Raw genomic sequence first — 18,258 nt, 5'->3', positions numbered from 1 at the left:
TGCTGTTGTCGTTGTTGTTATTGCTGTTTGTTACTGCTTTTTTTTTCTTTCTTTGTGCCGAGGGTCCATCGTTAACAACCTCTCTACCCTCACTACGTATACACTATGCTCCCTAGACCTCACTCGTGAGATTATACTGAGTTTTTTGTTGTTGTATCCTTATTTTAGTATTGCCTTTATCAAATGTTTGATTATAGCTCATGGCATCATTGTCTTCTTCTATCTGAGATTTACTGACCCGACTAATCTGGATATGTGTGATGTAATCCCCACTAAATGGGATATTGCTCCCTATGAGGAGTTAATTTATTCAGAGGGTCTGAACGCCCTGATTGAACTCGAGATGTCTAGTTAAGAGCAAGTCTCACCACACTCATTGGTGGTTGGTGTCTTTGATCTTTTATGTTAGCTGGATTTTGTTGTGAAATGCTTGTTTAGTGCCTAGTGCTTGTTCATTTATCATTTTTATTTTTTGATTATGTTGAGTTATTAGTTATTATGTTTGGCTGCTTACTAGAGGAGTCAAGTGTTTGTTTTCACTTCTCAGTAAGGTGAAGAAGCAAACTCTTTCTTACTGGATTGGAATTGGTTGCCATTTTTGAAATTTGAAAAAAGAAGAAAATTATTCATACCCAGTACAATTTCAGATATGTAGTTAAAGGTGGCAAAGCTTTTAAAAGGTACAATTTAAGTGTAAGATTTGCCTTTTCTTTTCCAATTATTTTTGAGTTCATAACTTTACTATTCATCACTAAACATAGAATATCCGACTTCGCTAGCCAGAACAAAATAGACATATGAGATGAGAGTTTGACCGATTAGATCGGAAATAGAGAAAGAAAGGTCAATCTCTGAAAGGCCTTTGCAGAGTCGAGCTTTAGGCGAAAACTTTTTACGGACTTGCACATGGAAAAGTCAAGTATCCTGCGCAGACTTGATTTACCGGGATTTTTGCTTCAAAGAATGCTTTCAAGCTAAAAATTTAAGCATGAGATTTGTCTGCATAAAAAAAACTATTCTTTGTATAATCTCACTGTCTCCTGTAATTAGGGTTTACGTTATATATACACTGAAAAGTAGTAATAAGTTTTTTACATCATCAGTGTAATTTACTGTGTTATAGCATATCATTTACCATTTATATTAGGTTACCATCTATGCTATTAAATAAAAAATTTGAAATTACTTTTCAAGTGACATAATATTGTAAATATATTTTGTAGACCAATGCATCTTATTACTTCAAGCTAGTTGTAAAAAAGGAAGAAAAATAGTACTAGGAAATTATAGCTATTTGCTGGCTAATACTTAACATTAAAGAAACTTTTCAACTAGAATATTAAGCCAACTAGTGTTTGAAATTATTTTATTTTTAATTTCTCTATGTCGGTTAGGTTAACTCAATTATTTAGAAAATATTCCACATAAATAACCCCCCCCCCCCCCCCCCACAACACTAAAAAATAATGCAAATGGGCCCCACAACCAAAACCTTTAAAAGCCAATTTTACCACTCTTTCCCCAAAAACAAACGTCTGAATTTCAAATCCCTCTTTCTTTCTTCTTAATCCACCGCCCCTTTTCAAGATTTTGTCTTTTTTCGTTATACTCACACCCCCTTTAATCCTTATTAGCGTCTCTTAATTGCTTTTTCAGTTCCTTTACAACAGGTGCCTTCTTTTTCTATATTTGTAGATGATTCAAGAATCGATTATGCTGCTAATACTGGTTTTATTCTATTGTTATTTTCTATTTTCGGAATTTTTTTTAATTCAAATATTGTCTTCTGGGTATTTGAATTTTATATTTTTCGTGGACTTTTTTTAGATACCTATATGGGTTTCTTGAAGTTTTTTAAGGTTTATTTGATTTTCTTTATTGTGTTTTTAAGGTTTGTTAGCTTGTGTGTCGCTGTAGATTTTATTACTGTTACATGTCAGGTGTAATGAGGTTTTCATTAATTTGAGACACAAACAGAGTTTTTTGTTTGCGATCATTTTGGTTATTTGGGGAAGTATTAAAGGACCGTTTGGTTACAACTTTTAAGTATAAGCAAAAAAAAATCCTGCTGCAAAAAATCCAATTGTTTTACACAGTGTTTGGTATGAAGTACAAAACCCTGCATTACATGTTAATAACTTTTAAGTATAAGCCAAAAAAAAAAATCCTGCTGCAAAAAATCTTATTGTTTTACACAGTGTTTGGTATGAAGTACAAAACCCTGCATTACATGTTAATAGTAACTTTTAAGTATAAGCAAAAAAAAATCCTATTGTTTTACACAGTGTTTGGTATGAAGTACAAAACCCTGCATTACATGTTAATCTCCTTATTTACAATGTTTGGTTTCCCGTACTAGAATTAACTTAAGTTATGTGGATTTTAATACCGGAAACCAAACTATCAAAGACACACGCTTAAGCCCTAAAGCGAGGCTCAAAACATGTTGAGCACTTTACGTCGCTTAGCGGGCGCTTCAGTGTTGTCATTAAGGCTCTATGACATACTTTTCCTTGCCGATGAGCGTAATCCGGAAGAGGCGACACTAAACAATTGATATTTCACTTTATCATAAATTTTCTTCAATTTCTCTGTCCATATATTTGGTATTCATGCTTATAGATATTATTCTCGGACTACACGTATATATTTGTAGTTTTTCTCCATTTGTGCATTTCTTTAATAAAGCCCACACTTTATTTGCGTTTTGCGCTTAAAGTCCTACCAAACCTTAGAGCTTTTTTGCGCTTTTCGCCTTTGATAACATTCATGTAGATATAAGTTATACGGGGACCTATGTATTATTTTATATGGAATAGAAGGTGGAATAGGCAATATGTGTATAAGAGGCAATCCCTAAAAAATAATCCTATTGTATAACAATCCTCGTATTATTAATCTCCGTACAAACAATCCCTGTATAACTAATCCATCAACCAAACCACTGGTATGCGTAATAAACTGAGATTAGGATTAATTGGTGGATATTGTTAATAGATATTGCTGGACAGGTTCTATTTAATTCTCATATGTTTTTATGGTGACTGTTTTAGTTATTTCTGTCAGTTTTAGGTGTAATAGGCTGGGAATAGGATTTATTGGTGGATATAGTTAATGGAGACAGGTCCTTTTGGGCCTTTTGGTTATTTATGGTAGTTTAATTTATTAATTTGGTAGAAGTATTATCAGTTGATAAAGTTAATAGAGAAAAGAATTTACTGTCTGTTAGACAACTTTTTAGTACTAGATTTATCTATAATCTACGTATGGATGCTTTGCAGTGTGAATAACGTGCATATGTTATAGATGCTATCTTGGTTTTGCATTTCAGCAGATGTGACCTTTTGATGTGGTTATTGCAGTAGCACAACAAATGGAGGGCCTTTGTTGCTGAGGAGATTTGCGGCTTTACATTAGCTTCTTCGTTGAACGAAGCTAATTTCAAGTTCACCTGATCATCAAATATGGTTGGTGGCCCTTTAGGTCGGAAATGTAAAACGAACGGCTCCATCTGTAGTAAAGTTGAGGAAAAGCAGTTAGATGCCCCAGTTCCTACTTCAGTGTCATCTGTTCGGAGATCTCCTGTTTTATCTAGCAAGGACACCACCCAAATTCTAAAGAAGAATTCATCACTTGCTTTTAGCACAAAAGTTTTGTGTGGAAAAGAAACAGAAAGTACACGGGAGTTGAGGAGCGCTGAGACAAGGAATAGAAGTTCATTTTCCGCACCTACAATTAGTTCTTCTGGAAAAACTAATACAGAAAAGCAAAACGGTAACAGTAAACTTTCTTTCCTTTCATGTCCTCCTTTTGAAGAAGAACAATATACTTTGATAAAGCATGTCTATTTGACTATAGACAATTTAGTAGCTCTATTCAAGCATGATTTTTTGTTTTTTGAAGTTGCTTGTTTATTCGTTACCGCATGAAAGCATTACTGCTTAACCTTAGATCGATGTCATTTTCTCCTTTTTTTTCTAATTAATTCTATGTGCAGTTCACTATGTTACATGAATACATTATCCGTTGAATTCAGCTGAAATTTTATACCATCAGATTAGGTGTTATTGCCATTTCATGTTGCATCTCACTTAGGTTCAAAACAAGAAAAGGCAAGACATGAATACATCATGCCTTCTGCCAATCATACGCTTGCTACAGTTTAGCTTTATCATTTTTCAAGGATATCAAGATACCATTTTTAATGTAGATGTGGTAGTTATTGTCATCTGGACTAGTGTGTAAAAAGATCTTATGGAAGTGAACAAAAATATTAATTCCAATATTAGCAAAAGAAGATTCTGAGGAACTCTTTAAGTCCAAACTCCAACGGTCAATTTCTTTATCCAATCTTTGTCAATTATAATAAGATTTTCAAATGGTCGAGGATAATCTAAATCTGGTTGGATATGCTTTCACGTTTTCCTCATGGTTTTGTGGCTTGTCTCTTCATTATCTTTTAAAAAAAAAATTCAAGTCCATGTAGTGAGCAGCCAACTAGATTAGTGAAAAGGCATATACTCGTTTTTGGTATAAGACAAGCCAGTTAGATTACCAAGTAAAATGACACCTAATGAATAACTTCCCCCATTTTATTTTGGTGCCTGCAAGTTAAATAAGATTAATGCTCTTGCTCTTGTTTCTCTCCCTCCCCTAACTTGCATAGATAGAAAAGAGCTCGGACGCAGTTCCTGTCTCTTATTGTGAGACCGATGCTATTTCAGATTGCTTTACTGATATGGAACTGGAGCTTACTTCCATGATAAAGAGAGGCAATATATGTTCCGTTTTCATCCCTCGGGTCTCTGACTGAACTGTTCGTGTCAGGCATCGGCAACTTAGTCAGATATTCTTAATTAATGGCTAGAGTTCATATTGAGGGGCTACATGAATGATATGGTACTTGAGGTGGCTAAGCAGTATACACATTTTTTCCATTTGGTTTATAAGTTATCTGGAGTACTTATACTGCTTCTGAGATTTGAAGGTTACTGTTAAAACCTATAATAATGCATTAGCACATGTACTTTTTCTGCAATTGAATGTTGGTTATTCCTAAAAGTACCAAGGGCTTAAGTAATACTCCCTCAGTCCAAAAAAGGATGATACTTTTCTGATTTCGAGAGTCAAACGAGTTGTTCTTTGACTATGTCTTTTTCATATACCTTTTTAAATATTTTGAATTGTTAATTATTGTGACTTATAGAGTACTTTTTATGTAGTTTCCAAATGTATAAATTTTATTTTAAAAAACATAAAGATTCTAGGTTCGAATTCATGGTCAAAGTTAAGAAGTTTGACTCTCGAAATCGCAGAAGTATCATCCTTCTTGGGACGGGAGGAGTAAAATTTTAGTATCAGCATGAAAAGTACTCCTTTCCCTTATTTTAGAGGGTCCATATACTTTTTGTTCCAATTATTGCTTCATGAGATTTCTAACATTGATTACTACTTCTGACAGATCATACAGTCCAAGTCCTGCAAATGAAGACAAGGTTAAAAAAAGGTTCGGAATCAGAAGCAATTAAGACAAGCCAAGTGAAAGATGCTCCTGCTCCTAGAAGACCACCCTTGCCTCCTGTAACTAAGAAAATCAAGAAGATTTCAGCCGCCGCGCATCAAGTCCTACAGGAAATAACGCCAACCCAGACTTCTAGCCATCAATCACAACCAACACCTAGACATACAAAGAGCTCTGAACTTCAGAAGACTTCATCTAAGACCCAGCTTTCACGTCAAAAGACGCAGGGCAAAACTCCTGTCCATCAATCCAAATATCAAAAGGCTCCAACTTCAGATATTTCGCAAAAAAGGACCCTCAACCAGAATTCGATGGGAAAGACAAGGATCCCTACTTCCATCAGGCAGTCTAAATCGTCCACAAGTACCAAGGAGCCTTTAAGAATTAATGAAGAGCCTATCCACCATATTATATGGGAAGGTATGTCTAAAATTTTATCTCTTCATAGTGTTCCAAGACCACTATCTAGGGTAAGAAAGCTGCGCTTTAATCTTAAGCAAATGGGATATATAGGCTTACAGAACATAAGCGATCCTGATTTTACTGATTAGTTGATATATAGATTCAGTCGTACTGTAAATTTTATGGCGAGTTAATTTGCTTACTTTTTTCTGGAATGTGCACAACGAGCGATGATTTCAATGACATAACCTTGCTTGTGCTGCCCTTATCGGGATAAACACAGTGCTCACCAGCATATGCATTTCAGTTTTTTCTGCTTTAGTGCATTGCTAATCAATAATCTGTAAATTGCAGGTCCGGATGAAACATTTGAATCTTCTGGAATCACTTGCCCACTATGTGAAAATGATCTGTCTTACATGCCTGCTGAATATGTAGATGAATATTATGATGATGTTGAGCCTTTGGTTCTCCCAAATGTTGCTATTTTTCCGTGTGGTCATTCTTTTCACAGTGTATGCTTAGATGGAATTGCCCCTGAAGAAAACTCAGGTGATCCTCCATGCTATTTTTGTCTCAGTTGCATGTCTTGAGAATTATGAGTCCCATCTCGTTTCTTCCGGATTCTCAAATCAATTTGTTGGGGGCATTCTTGAAGCGGCTTCAAGTAAATTTTGCCACGTGTACAGATCCCTTATGGTCTCTTTCCCTTTCGACTGTGTAGCCGCTCTAGCAGATACTATGAGCCCTTTGTCCCACGTATCTAACCAGCTCAGTGGTTCACCGGTTCTGCCAAAAACTCTAAGCTTTGGATGCGTTTGAAAGCCTCGATATGACTTGCAGAATAAAGTCTTTCTTCAATTTCAGCTGCTCATTTTAGTTCAATTTTTTTTGTCAATTTAGAAATAGCAATATATTGAGGCCAATTTCTCAAGATTATTTCCAGGATTTTACATGCTTATTAAAAGATCTCAGAGCTTCAGTTTTGGCATGGTTTCTTACTTCCTCCATTTCCTATTTATACAAATTAGGAACATGCCTCATTGAGTAAGTTAACGTCATAGCACTTGACCATAGTTGGTTTTCTGTTGCATGCATTTCTAGATGTTTCATGACGCCAAAATCTGCTATGATATGACTTGAAAATACAGTAGCATAGAGTATATAATATTGTGTTGCATGACCCCAAAACACCAAAAAATGAACCCGAAATGCCAAAAAGCAATGTTTGTCATGCAACGCAATTCGTCACTAGGTCGTTTCTTATGGACCTAAAAAATTTCAGATCAATCGGAATCCGTCAATAAACTTCTATGAAATCAGCATGTACTAATACACATGAGAAAGTGGATATAATCATAAAGTAGTGTTGCATGATCTCGAAACGCTATAAAATGAACTCTAAAGTCATGGCGAACCAATGAGTATTGGTCACAAGGCCGTTTCCTATGGTACTACAAAATTTCAGGCCAATCAGAGTTCGTAAAAAATATTCTACAAAATCAACATGTACTAAATTTATGTTGCATGACCACGAAACGCTGAAAAATAAACTCGAAAGTCATAGCGAAGCAATGAGTATTTGTCGCTAGGCCGCGTTACCTAGGAACGGTCATGCATAAACGATGAGTATTGTTCTTTAGGTCGTTTCTTATGGGCCCACGGAATTTTAGGCGATTCGGAATCCGTCGCTCGAATTCATGAAGATGGCGGAGACATTAGCACACGAAAAAATGGGAATCATCCTCAATTCCTGTTTTATGGCCCTAAAACGCCAAAAAATGAGGAATGGTCACGGCGAAGCAATGACTATTGTTTATTAGGTCATTTTTATGGGCCAACAAATCTTTAGGCGATTCGAAGCCCGCCGCTCAAATTCATGAAGATGGCGTGAATATTAGCACAAGAAAAATCGGAAATCGACTTGAATTCATATTTTTTGGCCCTAAAACGCCAAAACATGTGGAACAGTCATGACAAATTCATGACTATTGTTTATTATGTCATCTGAATGGGCCCACAAAATTTTAGGCGATTCGTAACTCATCGCCCGAATTCATGAAGATGGCGTTGACATTAGCACACAAAAAAATGAAAATCGTTCTAAATTCCTATTTTATAGCCCTAAAACGCGAAAAAATGAGGAACAATCCTGGCAAAGTGATGACTATTGTTCATCAGGTAGTTTTTTATGGGCCCGCAAAATTTTAGGAGATTCGGAGCTGGTCGCCCGAATTCATGAAGATGGCATGGACTATAGCACACGAGAATCTAGGAATCGTCCTAAATTTCTGTTTTATGCCCCTAAAATGTCGAAAAATCAGAAACGGTCATGGCGAAGCGATGACTATTATTCATTAGGTCATTTTATGGGCCGTCAAAATCTTATGAGATTCAGGGTCGGTCAGCCGAATCCATATAGATGGTTTGGACTATAGCACATGAAATTGTGGGAATCGTTTTGAATTCTTATTTTATGGCCCTAAAGTACCAAATAATGAGGAACAGTCATGGTGATGAAATGATTATAGTTCATTAGGTCATTTTTGATGAACTCACAAAATTTTAGGAGATTCGTAGTCGGTCCCCCGAATTCATGCAGATGACGTGGACATAGCACACGAAAATCTAGGAATCGTCATGAATTCCTGTTTTATGGCCCTAAAATGCCAAAAAATTGAGGAACGACCATGGCGAAGAGATGGATATCGTTCATTAGGTAATTCTTTTTATGGTCCTGCATAATTTTAGGAGATTCGGAGTCGGCCACCCGGATTCATCCAGATGGCGTGGACTATAACACATAAAAATCTGGGAATCATTCTGAATTCTTATTTTATGGCCCTAAAATGCCAAAAGATGAGGAACAATCATGAGAAGCGATGACCACTGTTCATTAGGTCATTTTTGTTAAGCTCGCAAAATTTTAGGAGATTTGGAGTCGTTCGCGTGAATTCATGCAGATGGCGTGGACTATAGTACACAAAAATCTGGGAGTCGTCCTGAATTTCTGATTTATGGCCCTAAATTGCCAAAAATGAGGAACGACCATGGCGAAGCAATGACTACTGTTTATTAGATCATTTTTGATGGGCCTGCAAAATATTTAGGAGATTCGGAGTCGGTCGCCCGAATTCATGCAGATGGAGTGGATTATGACACATAAAAATCTGGAATCGTCCTAAATTCCTATATTATGGCCCTAAAATGCCAAAAACATAAGTTACGTTCATGGGAAAGCAATGACTATTGTTCATTATGTCTTTTTATGGGCCCGCAAAATTTTAGGAGATTAAGAGTCGATCTCCCGAATTTATGAAGATGGCGTGGACATAGTATACGAAAATCTAGGAATCGTCATGAATTCTTGTTTTATGGCCCTAAAACACTAAAAAAAAAATGAGAAACGGTCATGGAGAAATGATGACATTGTTCATAAGGTCGTTTTTGTTGGGCCGAAAATTTTTAGGTGATTTGGGCTGGTCGGCCAAATTCATGCTAATGGTGTGAACTATAGCACACGAAAATCTAGGAATCATCTTGAATTCCCGTTTTATGAACCTAAAATGCCAAAAAATGAGAAACGATCATAGCGAAGCGATGACTATTATTCATTAGGTCATTTTTATGGGCCCTCAAAATTTTAGGAGATTCGGAGATGATCGCCCGATTTCATGCAGATGGTGTGGATGCACACTAAAATTTGAGAATCGTCGTAAATTCTAATTTTATAGCCCTAAAATACCAAAGAATAAGGAAGGGTCATGGCGAAGCGATGACTAATTTTTATTAGATCATTTTTATGGTCCCGCAAAATTTTAAAAGATTCAGAATTGATCGCGTAAATTGATGCAGATGGAGTATACTATAGCACACAAAAATATGAGAATCGTCTTGAATTCATGTTTTATGGCCCTAAAATGTTAAAAACACAAACACAAACCGATGCTTAGGTTGTTTTTGATGAGCCCACAAAATTTTAGGAAATTCGGAGTCAATCGCCAGAATTCATGCAGATGGCGCGGACTATAACACATGAAAATCTATTTTTTCCTGAATTTCTGTTTTATGAACTTAAAACGCCAAAAATAAGAAATGGTCATGGTGAAGCGATGAATTTTTGTAACGACCCGACCGGTCATTTTGAGAATTTAAATCACGCCCGGCGGCATAAGTCCCTGAGCAACTTCCTATTATATGTATTGACTTGCGTGCGTGGTTGAATTCAGTTACCGGATGATTCAGAGTGATTTGGGACACTTAGTCCCTAAAATGGAAGCTTAAGTCTTAGAATTTTGACCGTAGTCGGAACTATGTGAAGACGACTCCGGAATAGAGTTTTATCAGTTTCATTAGCTCCGTTGGGTGATTTTGGACTTAGGAGCATGTCCGGACTGTAAATCTGAGGTCTGTAGCTGATTTAGGCTTGAAATGGCGAAAGTCGAATTTTTGGAGATTTGGACCGGAAGTGGACTTTTTGATATCGGGGTCGGAATGCGATTCCGAGAGTTGAAACAGCTCCGTTATGTTATTTGGGACTTGCCTGCAAAATTTGACGTCATTCCGGGTTGATTTGATAGGTTTCGGCAAGAGTTTTAGAAGTTGAAAGATTTAAAATTTATAAGTTCGATTCATGGTGCGATTTGTGGTTTCGACGTTGTTTGATGTGACTTTAAGGCTCGACTAAGTTCGTATGGTGTATTAGGATTGGTGGGTATGTTTGGTTGAGGTCCCGGGGGCCTCGAGTGAGTTTCGGGTGCTTAACGGATTAAAAGTTTGATTTGTATTACTGCTAACTCTTCAGGCTTCTGGTATTTTTGCACCTGCGAAGAAGAGGCCGCAGGTGCGAGAGCGCATGTGCGGAGAGGCAAGCGCAGAAGCGAAAAAATGGAGGAGTGCCAGGGGTCGCAGGTGCGAGGAAAATTCCGCATCTGCGATGCCCGCAGATGCGAAGATTGAGGCGCAGGTGTGAGATGAGCTAGACTTGACAGTCTCCGCAGGTGCGGAGAAATTGTGCGCATCAACGACTACGCAGAAGGGGATTTTTGGCGCGCAGAAGCGAGAGGAAGCGCATGTGCGGTTGGACATGCGCACCTGCGGTCGCGCAGATGCGGCTAGTTATGCGCAGGTGCGGTCACGCCTGGGCAGAAAAGAGAAATCCGAGGGTTTGGTTTCATTCTTCGTTTTTGGACTTGAGAGCTCGGAATTTGGCGATTTTTCGAGGGTTTTTCAGAGAAAACTTTGGGGTAATGATTCCTAACTCGTTTTTGGTTGTTTTCCATTAATCCATAGTTATTTTCTCCATTTAGTTTCTGGTTTGGATTGAAAACTTAGGAAAAATGGGAAGAAGTTCTTCAACTAAGAGTTTTGAGTTTTGATTGGGATTTAGACATCGGATTTGAATAATTTTGGTACGAGTGAACTCACGAGTGAATGGGTGTTCGTATTTTGTGACTTTTACCCGATTCCGAGACGTGGGCGCGGGTCGACTTTTTAGGGCGAATTTCGAAATTTTTATTAAATATTGATTTCAATGATTAGATAAGTTTATTATTGTTGTATTCATGTTATGCAATTGTGTTTGGCTAGATTTGGGCCATTCGGAGTCGGATAATTGAGGAAAGGACATTCTTACGGACTGTTTGAGCTTGGTTCGAGGTAAGTATCTGGCCTAACCTTGTGTGGGAAATTTTTCCCTTAGGATTTGAGTCTTCTATGTTGATTTGTAGTCCATGAACGCGAGGTGACGAGTGTGTGCTCGGACGTATTTGTGAAAAGTTGGCCTTTTAGGATTCTTAGGTCCTTATATTCACTGAGTATGAAGTTGTTCTTGATATGATTAAGTTCATATTTACTAGTTTTGCCTCTACATACTTTAATTAAAATTAATTACTTTCAGGATTCACTCTTATTGCCTATTTGACTCTTATTTGACTTAACTGAAGATTTTACCTCCTCTATTGTCATGCTATCTTTTCATAACTGCTTATCTTTATTTGAAATTATTATTGTAATATATTATAATTTGTTCAGTCTTAATTGAGGTTATGATTATCTTTCCGCTGCTTATCCTTAATTTAATTGTTAAAAATTCTTAGTAATTTCGCAACCTTAAAAGAAGTTTTAGATATCATATTTCTTAGTCGACTTGTTTTATTTGGAATTATTTGACTCGTATTAGTTTCCCTGTTGTTGAAATGTATATTGTGGGATCGTTGATACACATTAGTTTTCACTTTGTTGAGTTGTTCTCTTTACGCCTATTATTCTTTATTGTGGTTATTCCTTGTGATTTGGTCCCATATTTTTTCTTTGATTTAAAAGTTCTTGAGTTGATTTACTTGTCGTACTTTGTATTATTGCCATTGTTGTTGTTGTATTTGTTGTGGTGATGCACGAGGTTTCTGCCGTGCGGTTATTATTATTGTGATGCACGAAGTTTCTACCGTGCGGTTGTTGTTATAGGGTTGCACGAGATTTCTGCCATGCTATTGTTACTATTGATATTTGCACATGCGGCATGACAAGGTGGGATATATATATATGTGTGGGTTGCGCATGTGGTGAGATAAGGTGGAAACATTATTATGCACGTGTGGCGAGACAAGGCGGACATTTATGTTACTATTGCACACGTGGCGAGACAAGGTGGGCTGTGTCAGGGATTGATTTGTGATGATTTGTGGCCTGGGGGCATTCTTGTTGTTGATATTTGTGAAGTGGTATACATACCTGTGTGAGCTTTATCTTGTGAAAGCTATGAGAAAATATTCTATGTGTTGTCCGTTCTTTTTCCTTATGCTTATTTGCTGATATGGACTATGGTAGGACACTTGCACAAGCATACATGTAGTTAAGCACTCTTATCGGATAAGAGGTGTTCTTGATATTGTTGAGTATAGATGCTCACCCTCATTTATTTGTCTTCTATGCGAGAATGGCTCTATTGGTACGTGAGTCGTCAGTGTGGTTATGAGATGTTTTGAGGGCATAGGATGCCAAGTGTTAGGGTTCAGGTATTGAGACCCGTGAGTTGTGAATTGTCCAAGGTTCGGTACCTCGTGGAGTTGTTAACTAAAACCTGATGTAATAGCGGTTGTAATTACTGAGTTATTACTTGTCCTTGCTGTATTCGTGATTCCGGATTTAGGTTGCGTTCCATTTACTTTGTCTGCGTCATTTTCATGATATTCCCCTGATACTTGTTGTTTTCTTGCTATAATGCCATTACTGTATTGTGAGCCATATTGCATAGTCTTTATGTATACATCATACTTCTGTTATTCATGTGCTTATATCTGTTCAGTTTATTAGACCAATGAGTGTCTTGACTGTTCTTCATCACTACTCCACCGAGGTTAGTCTTGATACTTACTGGGCACCGCTGTGGTGTGCTCATGCTACTCTTCTGCACATTTTTGTGCAGATCCAGGTACTTGTTCGTTAGCTAGCTGTGTGGACTGTTGCTGTGGAGACTCAAGGTAAACCTGTTGCTGCGTTCGCAGGCTTTGGAGTCACCTTTCAGTTTTCGTTTTGCACTGTTTATACTTATTTCTGGACAGTTGTATTTAGAAGTTTTCTAGCAAACACTCTGTAGAGCTTATGACTTGTACTACCGGTTTTGGAAATTTTTAAGAGATTCTAATTAAATAATGTTATTGTTTTAATTATTGTTAGGCTTACCTAGTCCCTAAGACTAGGTGCCATCACGATACCCAACGGAGGGAAAATTGGGTCGTGAAAAGTTGGTATCAGAGCTCTAGGTTCATAGGTGCTACGAGTCATAAGCGAGTTTGGGTAGAGTCTTGCGGATCGGTACGAAGACGTCTGTACTTATCTTCGAGAGGCTACAGAACTTTTAGGACAATCTCACTTCTTTCATTCCTATCGTGCCAGCTTATTGATCTCGGAATTTGAACTTCTATCATTCCTTTCTCTCACAGATGGTGAGGACACGAGCTACAGTTATAGACGACGCTGCTACTGGAGCAAGTATCGCTAGAGGCAGAGGCAGAGGCCGATGAGGAGTAAGTGTCGCAGCTAGAGCACCTACCAGAGCAGCAGTTGAGGAGCCGCCATTAGTTCCAATTGGGGAGGAGGTACCGGAGGCGCCTGCTGTTACCCCCAGACTTCAGAAGACCTTAGTACAGTTCCTGAGCATGTTTGGTACATTGGCTCAGGCGGGGTTGATTCCGGTTGCACCAACTACTTCACAGACCGGAGGAGGAACCCAGACTCCTGCCGCCCACACCCCAGAGCAGCGAGTTCATGTTGGTTAGGCTCCTGGTATCATGGCGACACAACCTGTGGTCCTAGTTCAGCCCGTGGTCAGGGCAGTAGCATCTGAGGAAGAGCATCTTAGACTTGCCAGGTTCAAGAAATATGACCCTCCTACATTTAGCGGTTTGGCTTCAGAGAGTGCACAGGGTTTTCTGGAGGAGTGTCACCGCATTCTCCGTACTATGGGTATTGTGGAGACGAGCAGGGTTGCTTTTATTATATTCCAGCTTAGGGGAGCGGCTTATTAGTGGTGGCGGGCATATGAGTTGGGTAGCCCGACCGAGTTAGCTTCACTTACATGGATTCAGTTTTCAGAGATGTTCCTGAGAGTGTTTGTACCTCAGTCCCTTCGAGATGCATGGCGCGCGGAGTTTGAGCAGCTGCGCCAGGGCACTATGTCGGTGTCAGAGTATGCCGTGAGATTCGGTGATTTGGCCAGGCATGCACCTGCTTTGGTCGCCACAGTTAGAGAGCGTGTCCGTAGATTCATTGAGGGACTCAGACATGACATTCGGTTCAGCATGGCTCGTGAGTTAGAGTCAGATGTTTCGTTTCAGCAGGTGGTAGGGATCGCCAGCCGAGTAGAGGGCGTGTGGGACCAGGAGAGAGAAGATAGTCGAGGCCACGAGAGAGAGTATAAGCGAGATCAGGAGAGAGAGAACAGGGAGGTGAGGAGGCCTCGTAGACCGGAGAGATCTACTGGTCCTTATTTTGGAGGCAGGGTACGACATGGTAGAGGTTTTGTGGGTCAGCCAGTTCAGTTTGCACTTCAGGCTTCGTACAATATTTTGGGTGCTCATGGGTCTCAGAGTAACCGTACCGCACAATTCCCACAACCACGTCAGTAGAGAGGTTGCTTCGAGTGTGGAGATACCGGCCACAGGATGAGAGATTGTCCTAGACTTTGGACAGGTGTGTCACATCGGAGTATTCAGGCGAGTAGAGGGCGCCCAAGAGGGGAAGGCCCGACCCATTGATGTGTTTCATATAGTAGGCTCGAGGTCACTGCGCCGGATGATGTCATACATGTATTCTTTTGATTTGTTACAGAGGGGCACCATTCGTATTTTGATTCGGTCCTGCTTATCGGGGCGAGTTCCCCTACTTGTTGTCCTACATATGGGTGCGTTTATGACTCAGTATTATGTTTAGGTGTTTACCCCTATTAGGAGACTCTATGAGTGGTAGCCCGTGTCTATCATTTGTTTCTATTCATTATTACAAGACTAGAAGTGAATTCATGTTGTCCATTATGGAAGGTTGATGTGATTCCTAAGTAAATTGATTATAAATTATGATTTGATACTCTACCGGGGTGAGAGTTTAGCAAGTGTTGAGATTTTATTGGCAGAATTGAGTTAGTGGAAGATTTCCATTTGTATGATGTGTATTCGACTTCTAATTCAGAGTTGAGGGTGAGACCCTCGCTATTCCATGTGATTTGATATATCTGAGTCGGGCTGCGTGTCGCGGTGGAGGGTGATGCTGGGATGAGATCCTTATGATTTGTTCATGTACTTTGATTTTTCATTTTGAATTGATTCGTAGTAGGGTATTGTTAGAAAGTTGTGCCTGTCGGGCTTGTTTGATATTTATCTTATGTGTTTCCCTTTACATACTTAGTCCATTTCGTTATGTGCTTCTTGAGTTTTGGCTTGCGGGGTGAGTTCCCGGTGGTGTTAGTTTTGATTTGTTGAATTGGGTGTATAGTTATGAGGTCTTCGTGTTTCTTGCATCATTATCAGCGTTGTGGAGGTTTGAAACGGGTTGCTAACGGATATGGGTCTAATTGCCGGTGCTGGTTTTGATTTCGGGCAGCTATTGTGATCAGAAATGTTATCATGGGCCTATGTGTGGCGTTTTGTTGTGTGGTCGTACCTTGTAAGTGTAGGCATGAGTTGTTACAGCTGGTTGAGACTGTTATCGGTTATGGATTTAGAATCGGGTCTTTTGAAGACAAATGGAAGGTAAGCATTTTGACTCTAAGGCTTATCGGTATTGGCTGAAAGGATGAATTACAGTTGGGATGGTGTCATCAGGCTTATATGGATTGGGGTGACATGGAGTCGCCCGCGGGTGTGTGTTGGATATGTACCTTCAGTGATTTAAAGACTTCGAGGCGATTCTTAGCACGTTCAAGGACGAACGTTGGTTTAAGAGGGGAAGGATGTAACGACCCGGCCGGTCATTTTGAGAATTTAAGTCTCGCCCGACGGCATAAGGCCCTGAACAACTTCATATTATGTGTATTGACTTGCGTGCGTGGTTGAATTCAGTTACCGGATGATTCAGAGTGATTTGGGACACTTAATCCCTAAAACGGAAGCTTAAGTCTTGGGATTTTGACCGTAGTCAAAACTATGTGAAGATGACTCCGGAATGGAGTTCCTTCAGTTCCATTAGCTTCGTTGGGTGATTTTGGACTTAGGAGCGTGTCCGAACTGTAAATCTGAGGTTTGTAGCTGATTGAGGCTTGAAATGGCGAAAGTCGAATTTTTGGAGATTTGGACCGGAATTGGACTTTTTGATATCGGGGTCGGAATACGATTCCGAGAGTTGGAACAGCTCCGTTATGTTATTTGGGACTTGCGTGCAAAATTTGACGTCATTCCAGATTGATTTGATAGGTTTCGGCACGAGTTTTAGAAGTTGAAAGATTTGAAATATATGAGTTTGATTCATGGTGCGATTTGTGGATTCGACATTGTTTAATGTGACTTTATGGCTCGACTAAGTTTGTATTGTGTATTAGGATTGGTTGGTATGTTTGATTGAGGTCCCGGGGGTGTCGGGTGAGTTTCGGGTGCTTAACGGATTAAAAGTTTGATTTGTGTTACAGCTAGATCTTTAGGCTTCTGGTATTTTCGTACCTGCGAAGAAGAGACCGCAGGTGCGAGAGCGCATGTGTGGAGAGGCAAGCGTAGAAGCGGAAAAATAGAGGAGTGCCAGGAGTCGCAGGTGCAAGGAAAATTCCGCATCTGTGATGCCCGCAGATGCGAAGATTGAGGCGCAGGTGTGAGAAGAACTGGACTTGAGAGTCTCCGAAGGTGCGGAGAAATTGTGCGCATCAGCGGCTCCGCAGAAGCGGATTTTTGGCGCGCAGAAGCGAGAGGAAGCGCATGTGCGGTTGGACATGCGCACCTGTGGTCGCGCAGATACGGCTAGTTATGCGCAGGTGCGGTCACGCCTGGGCAGAAAAGAGAAATCCGAGGGTTTGGTTTTATTCTTTGTTTTTGGACTTGAGAGCTCGGAATTTGGCGATTTTTCGAGGGCTTTTCAAAGAAAACTTTGGGGTAATGATTCCTAACTCGTTTTTGGTTGTTTTCCATTAATCCATAGTTGTTTTCTCCATTTAGTTTCGGGTTTGGATTGAAAACTTAGGAAAAATGGGGAGAAGTTCTTCAACTAAGAGTTTTGAGTTTTGATTGGGATTTATACATCGGATTTGGATAATTTTGGTACGAGTGAACTCGCGAGTGAATGGGTGTTCGTATTTTGTGACTTTTATCCGATTTTGAGACGTGGGCCCGGGTCGACTTTTTAGGGCGAATTTCGGAATTTTTATTAAATATTGATTTCATTGATTAGATAAGTTTATTATTGTTGTATTCATGTTATGCAATTGTGTTTGGCTAGATTTGGGCCATTCGGAGTCGGTTAATTGAGGAAAGGACATTCTTACGGACTGTTTGAGCTTGGTTCGAGGTAAGTATCTGGCCTAACCTTGTGTGGGGGATTTTTCCCTTAGGATTTGAGTCTTCTATTTTGATCTGTAGTCCATGCACGTGAGGTGACGAGTGCGTGCTCGGACTTATTTGTGAAAAGTTGGCCTTTTAGAATTCTTAGGTCCTTATATTCACTGAGTATGAAGTTGTTCTTGATATGATTAAGTTCATATTTACTAGTTTCGCCTCTACATACTTTAATTAAAATTAATTGCTGTCATGATTCACTCTTATTGCCTATTTGACTATTATTTGACTTAACTGAAGATTTTATCTCCTCTATTTTCATGCTATCTTTTCATAACTACTTATCTTTATTTGAAATTATTA

At 39.2% G+C, this 18,258-nt stretch overlaps 1 protein-coding gene across 3 annotated transcripts; it reads left to right on the top strand.

Annotated features, from left to right (window-relative positions):
- Positions 1–1,514: 1,514 nt before the first annotated feature.
- Positions 1,515–6,909, top strand: LOC104098296 (uncharacterized). 3 transcript variants are annotated; one of them, XM_070188367.1, is made up of 5 exons: positions 1,515–1,670; positions 3,363–3,774; positions 5,462–5,941; positions 6,278–6,475; positions 6,613–6,909. In XM_070188367.1, the coding sequence occupies exons 2-5, from the start codon at positions 3,465–3,467 to the stop codon at positions 6,645–6,647; spliced, it is 1,023 nt and encodes a 340-aa protein (XP_070044468.1). In that variant the 5' UTR covers positions 1,515–1,670; positions 3,363–3,464; the 3' UTR covers positions 6,648–6,909. The 3 variants fall into 3 exon arrangements, with proteins under 3 accessions (XP_070044468.1, XP_009603285.1, XP_009603286.1); XM_009604990.4 differs by having other exon boundaries at positions 6,278–6,909; XM_009604991.4 differs by lacking the exon at positions 1,515–1,670 and adding an exon at positions 1,708–1,728 and having other exon boundaries at positions 6,278–6,909.
- Positions 6,910–18,258: the final 11,349 nt, after the last annotated feature.

This window comes from Nicotiana tomentosiformis, chromosome 11 (genome assembly GCF_000390325.3).
Source record: "Nicotiana tomentosiformis chromosome 11, ASM39032v3, whole genome shotgun sequence".
NCBI classification, from domain to species: Eukaryota; Viridiplantae; Streptophyta; class Magnoliopsida; order Solanales; family Solanaceae; genus Nicotiana; species Nicotiana tomentosiformis.
The sequence above is the reverse complement of the archived record's forward strand: the minus strand, read 5'-3'. Positions and strand labels throughout refer to the sequence as shown.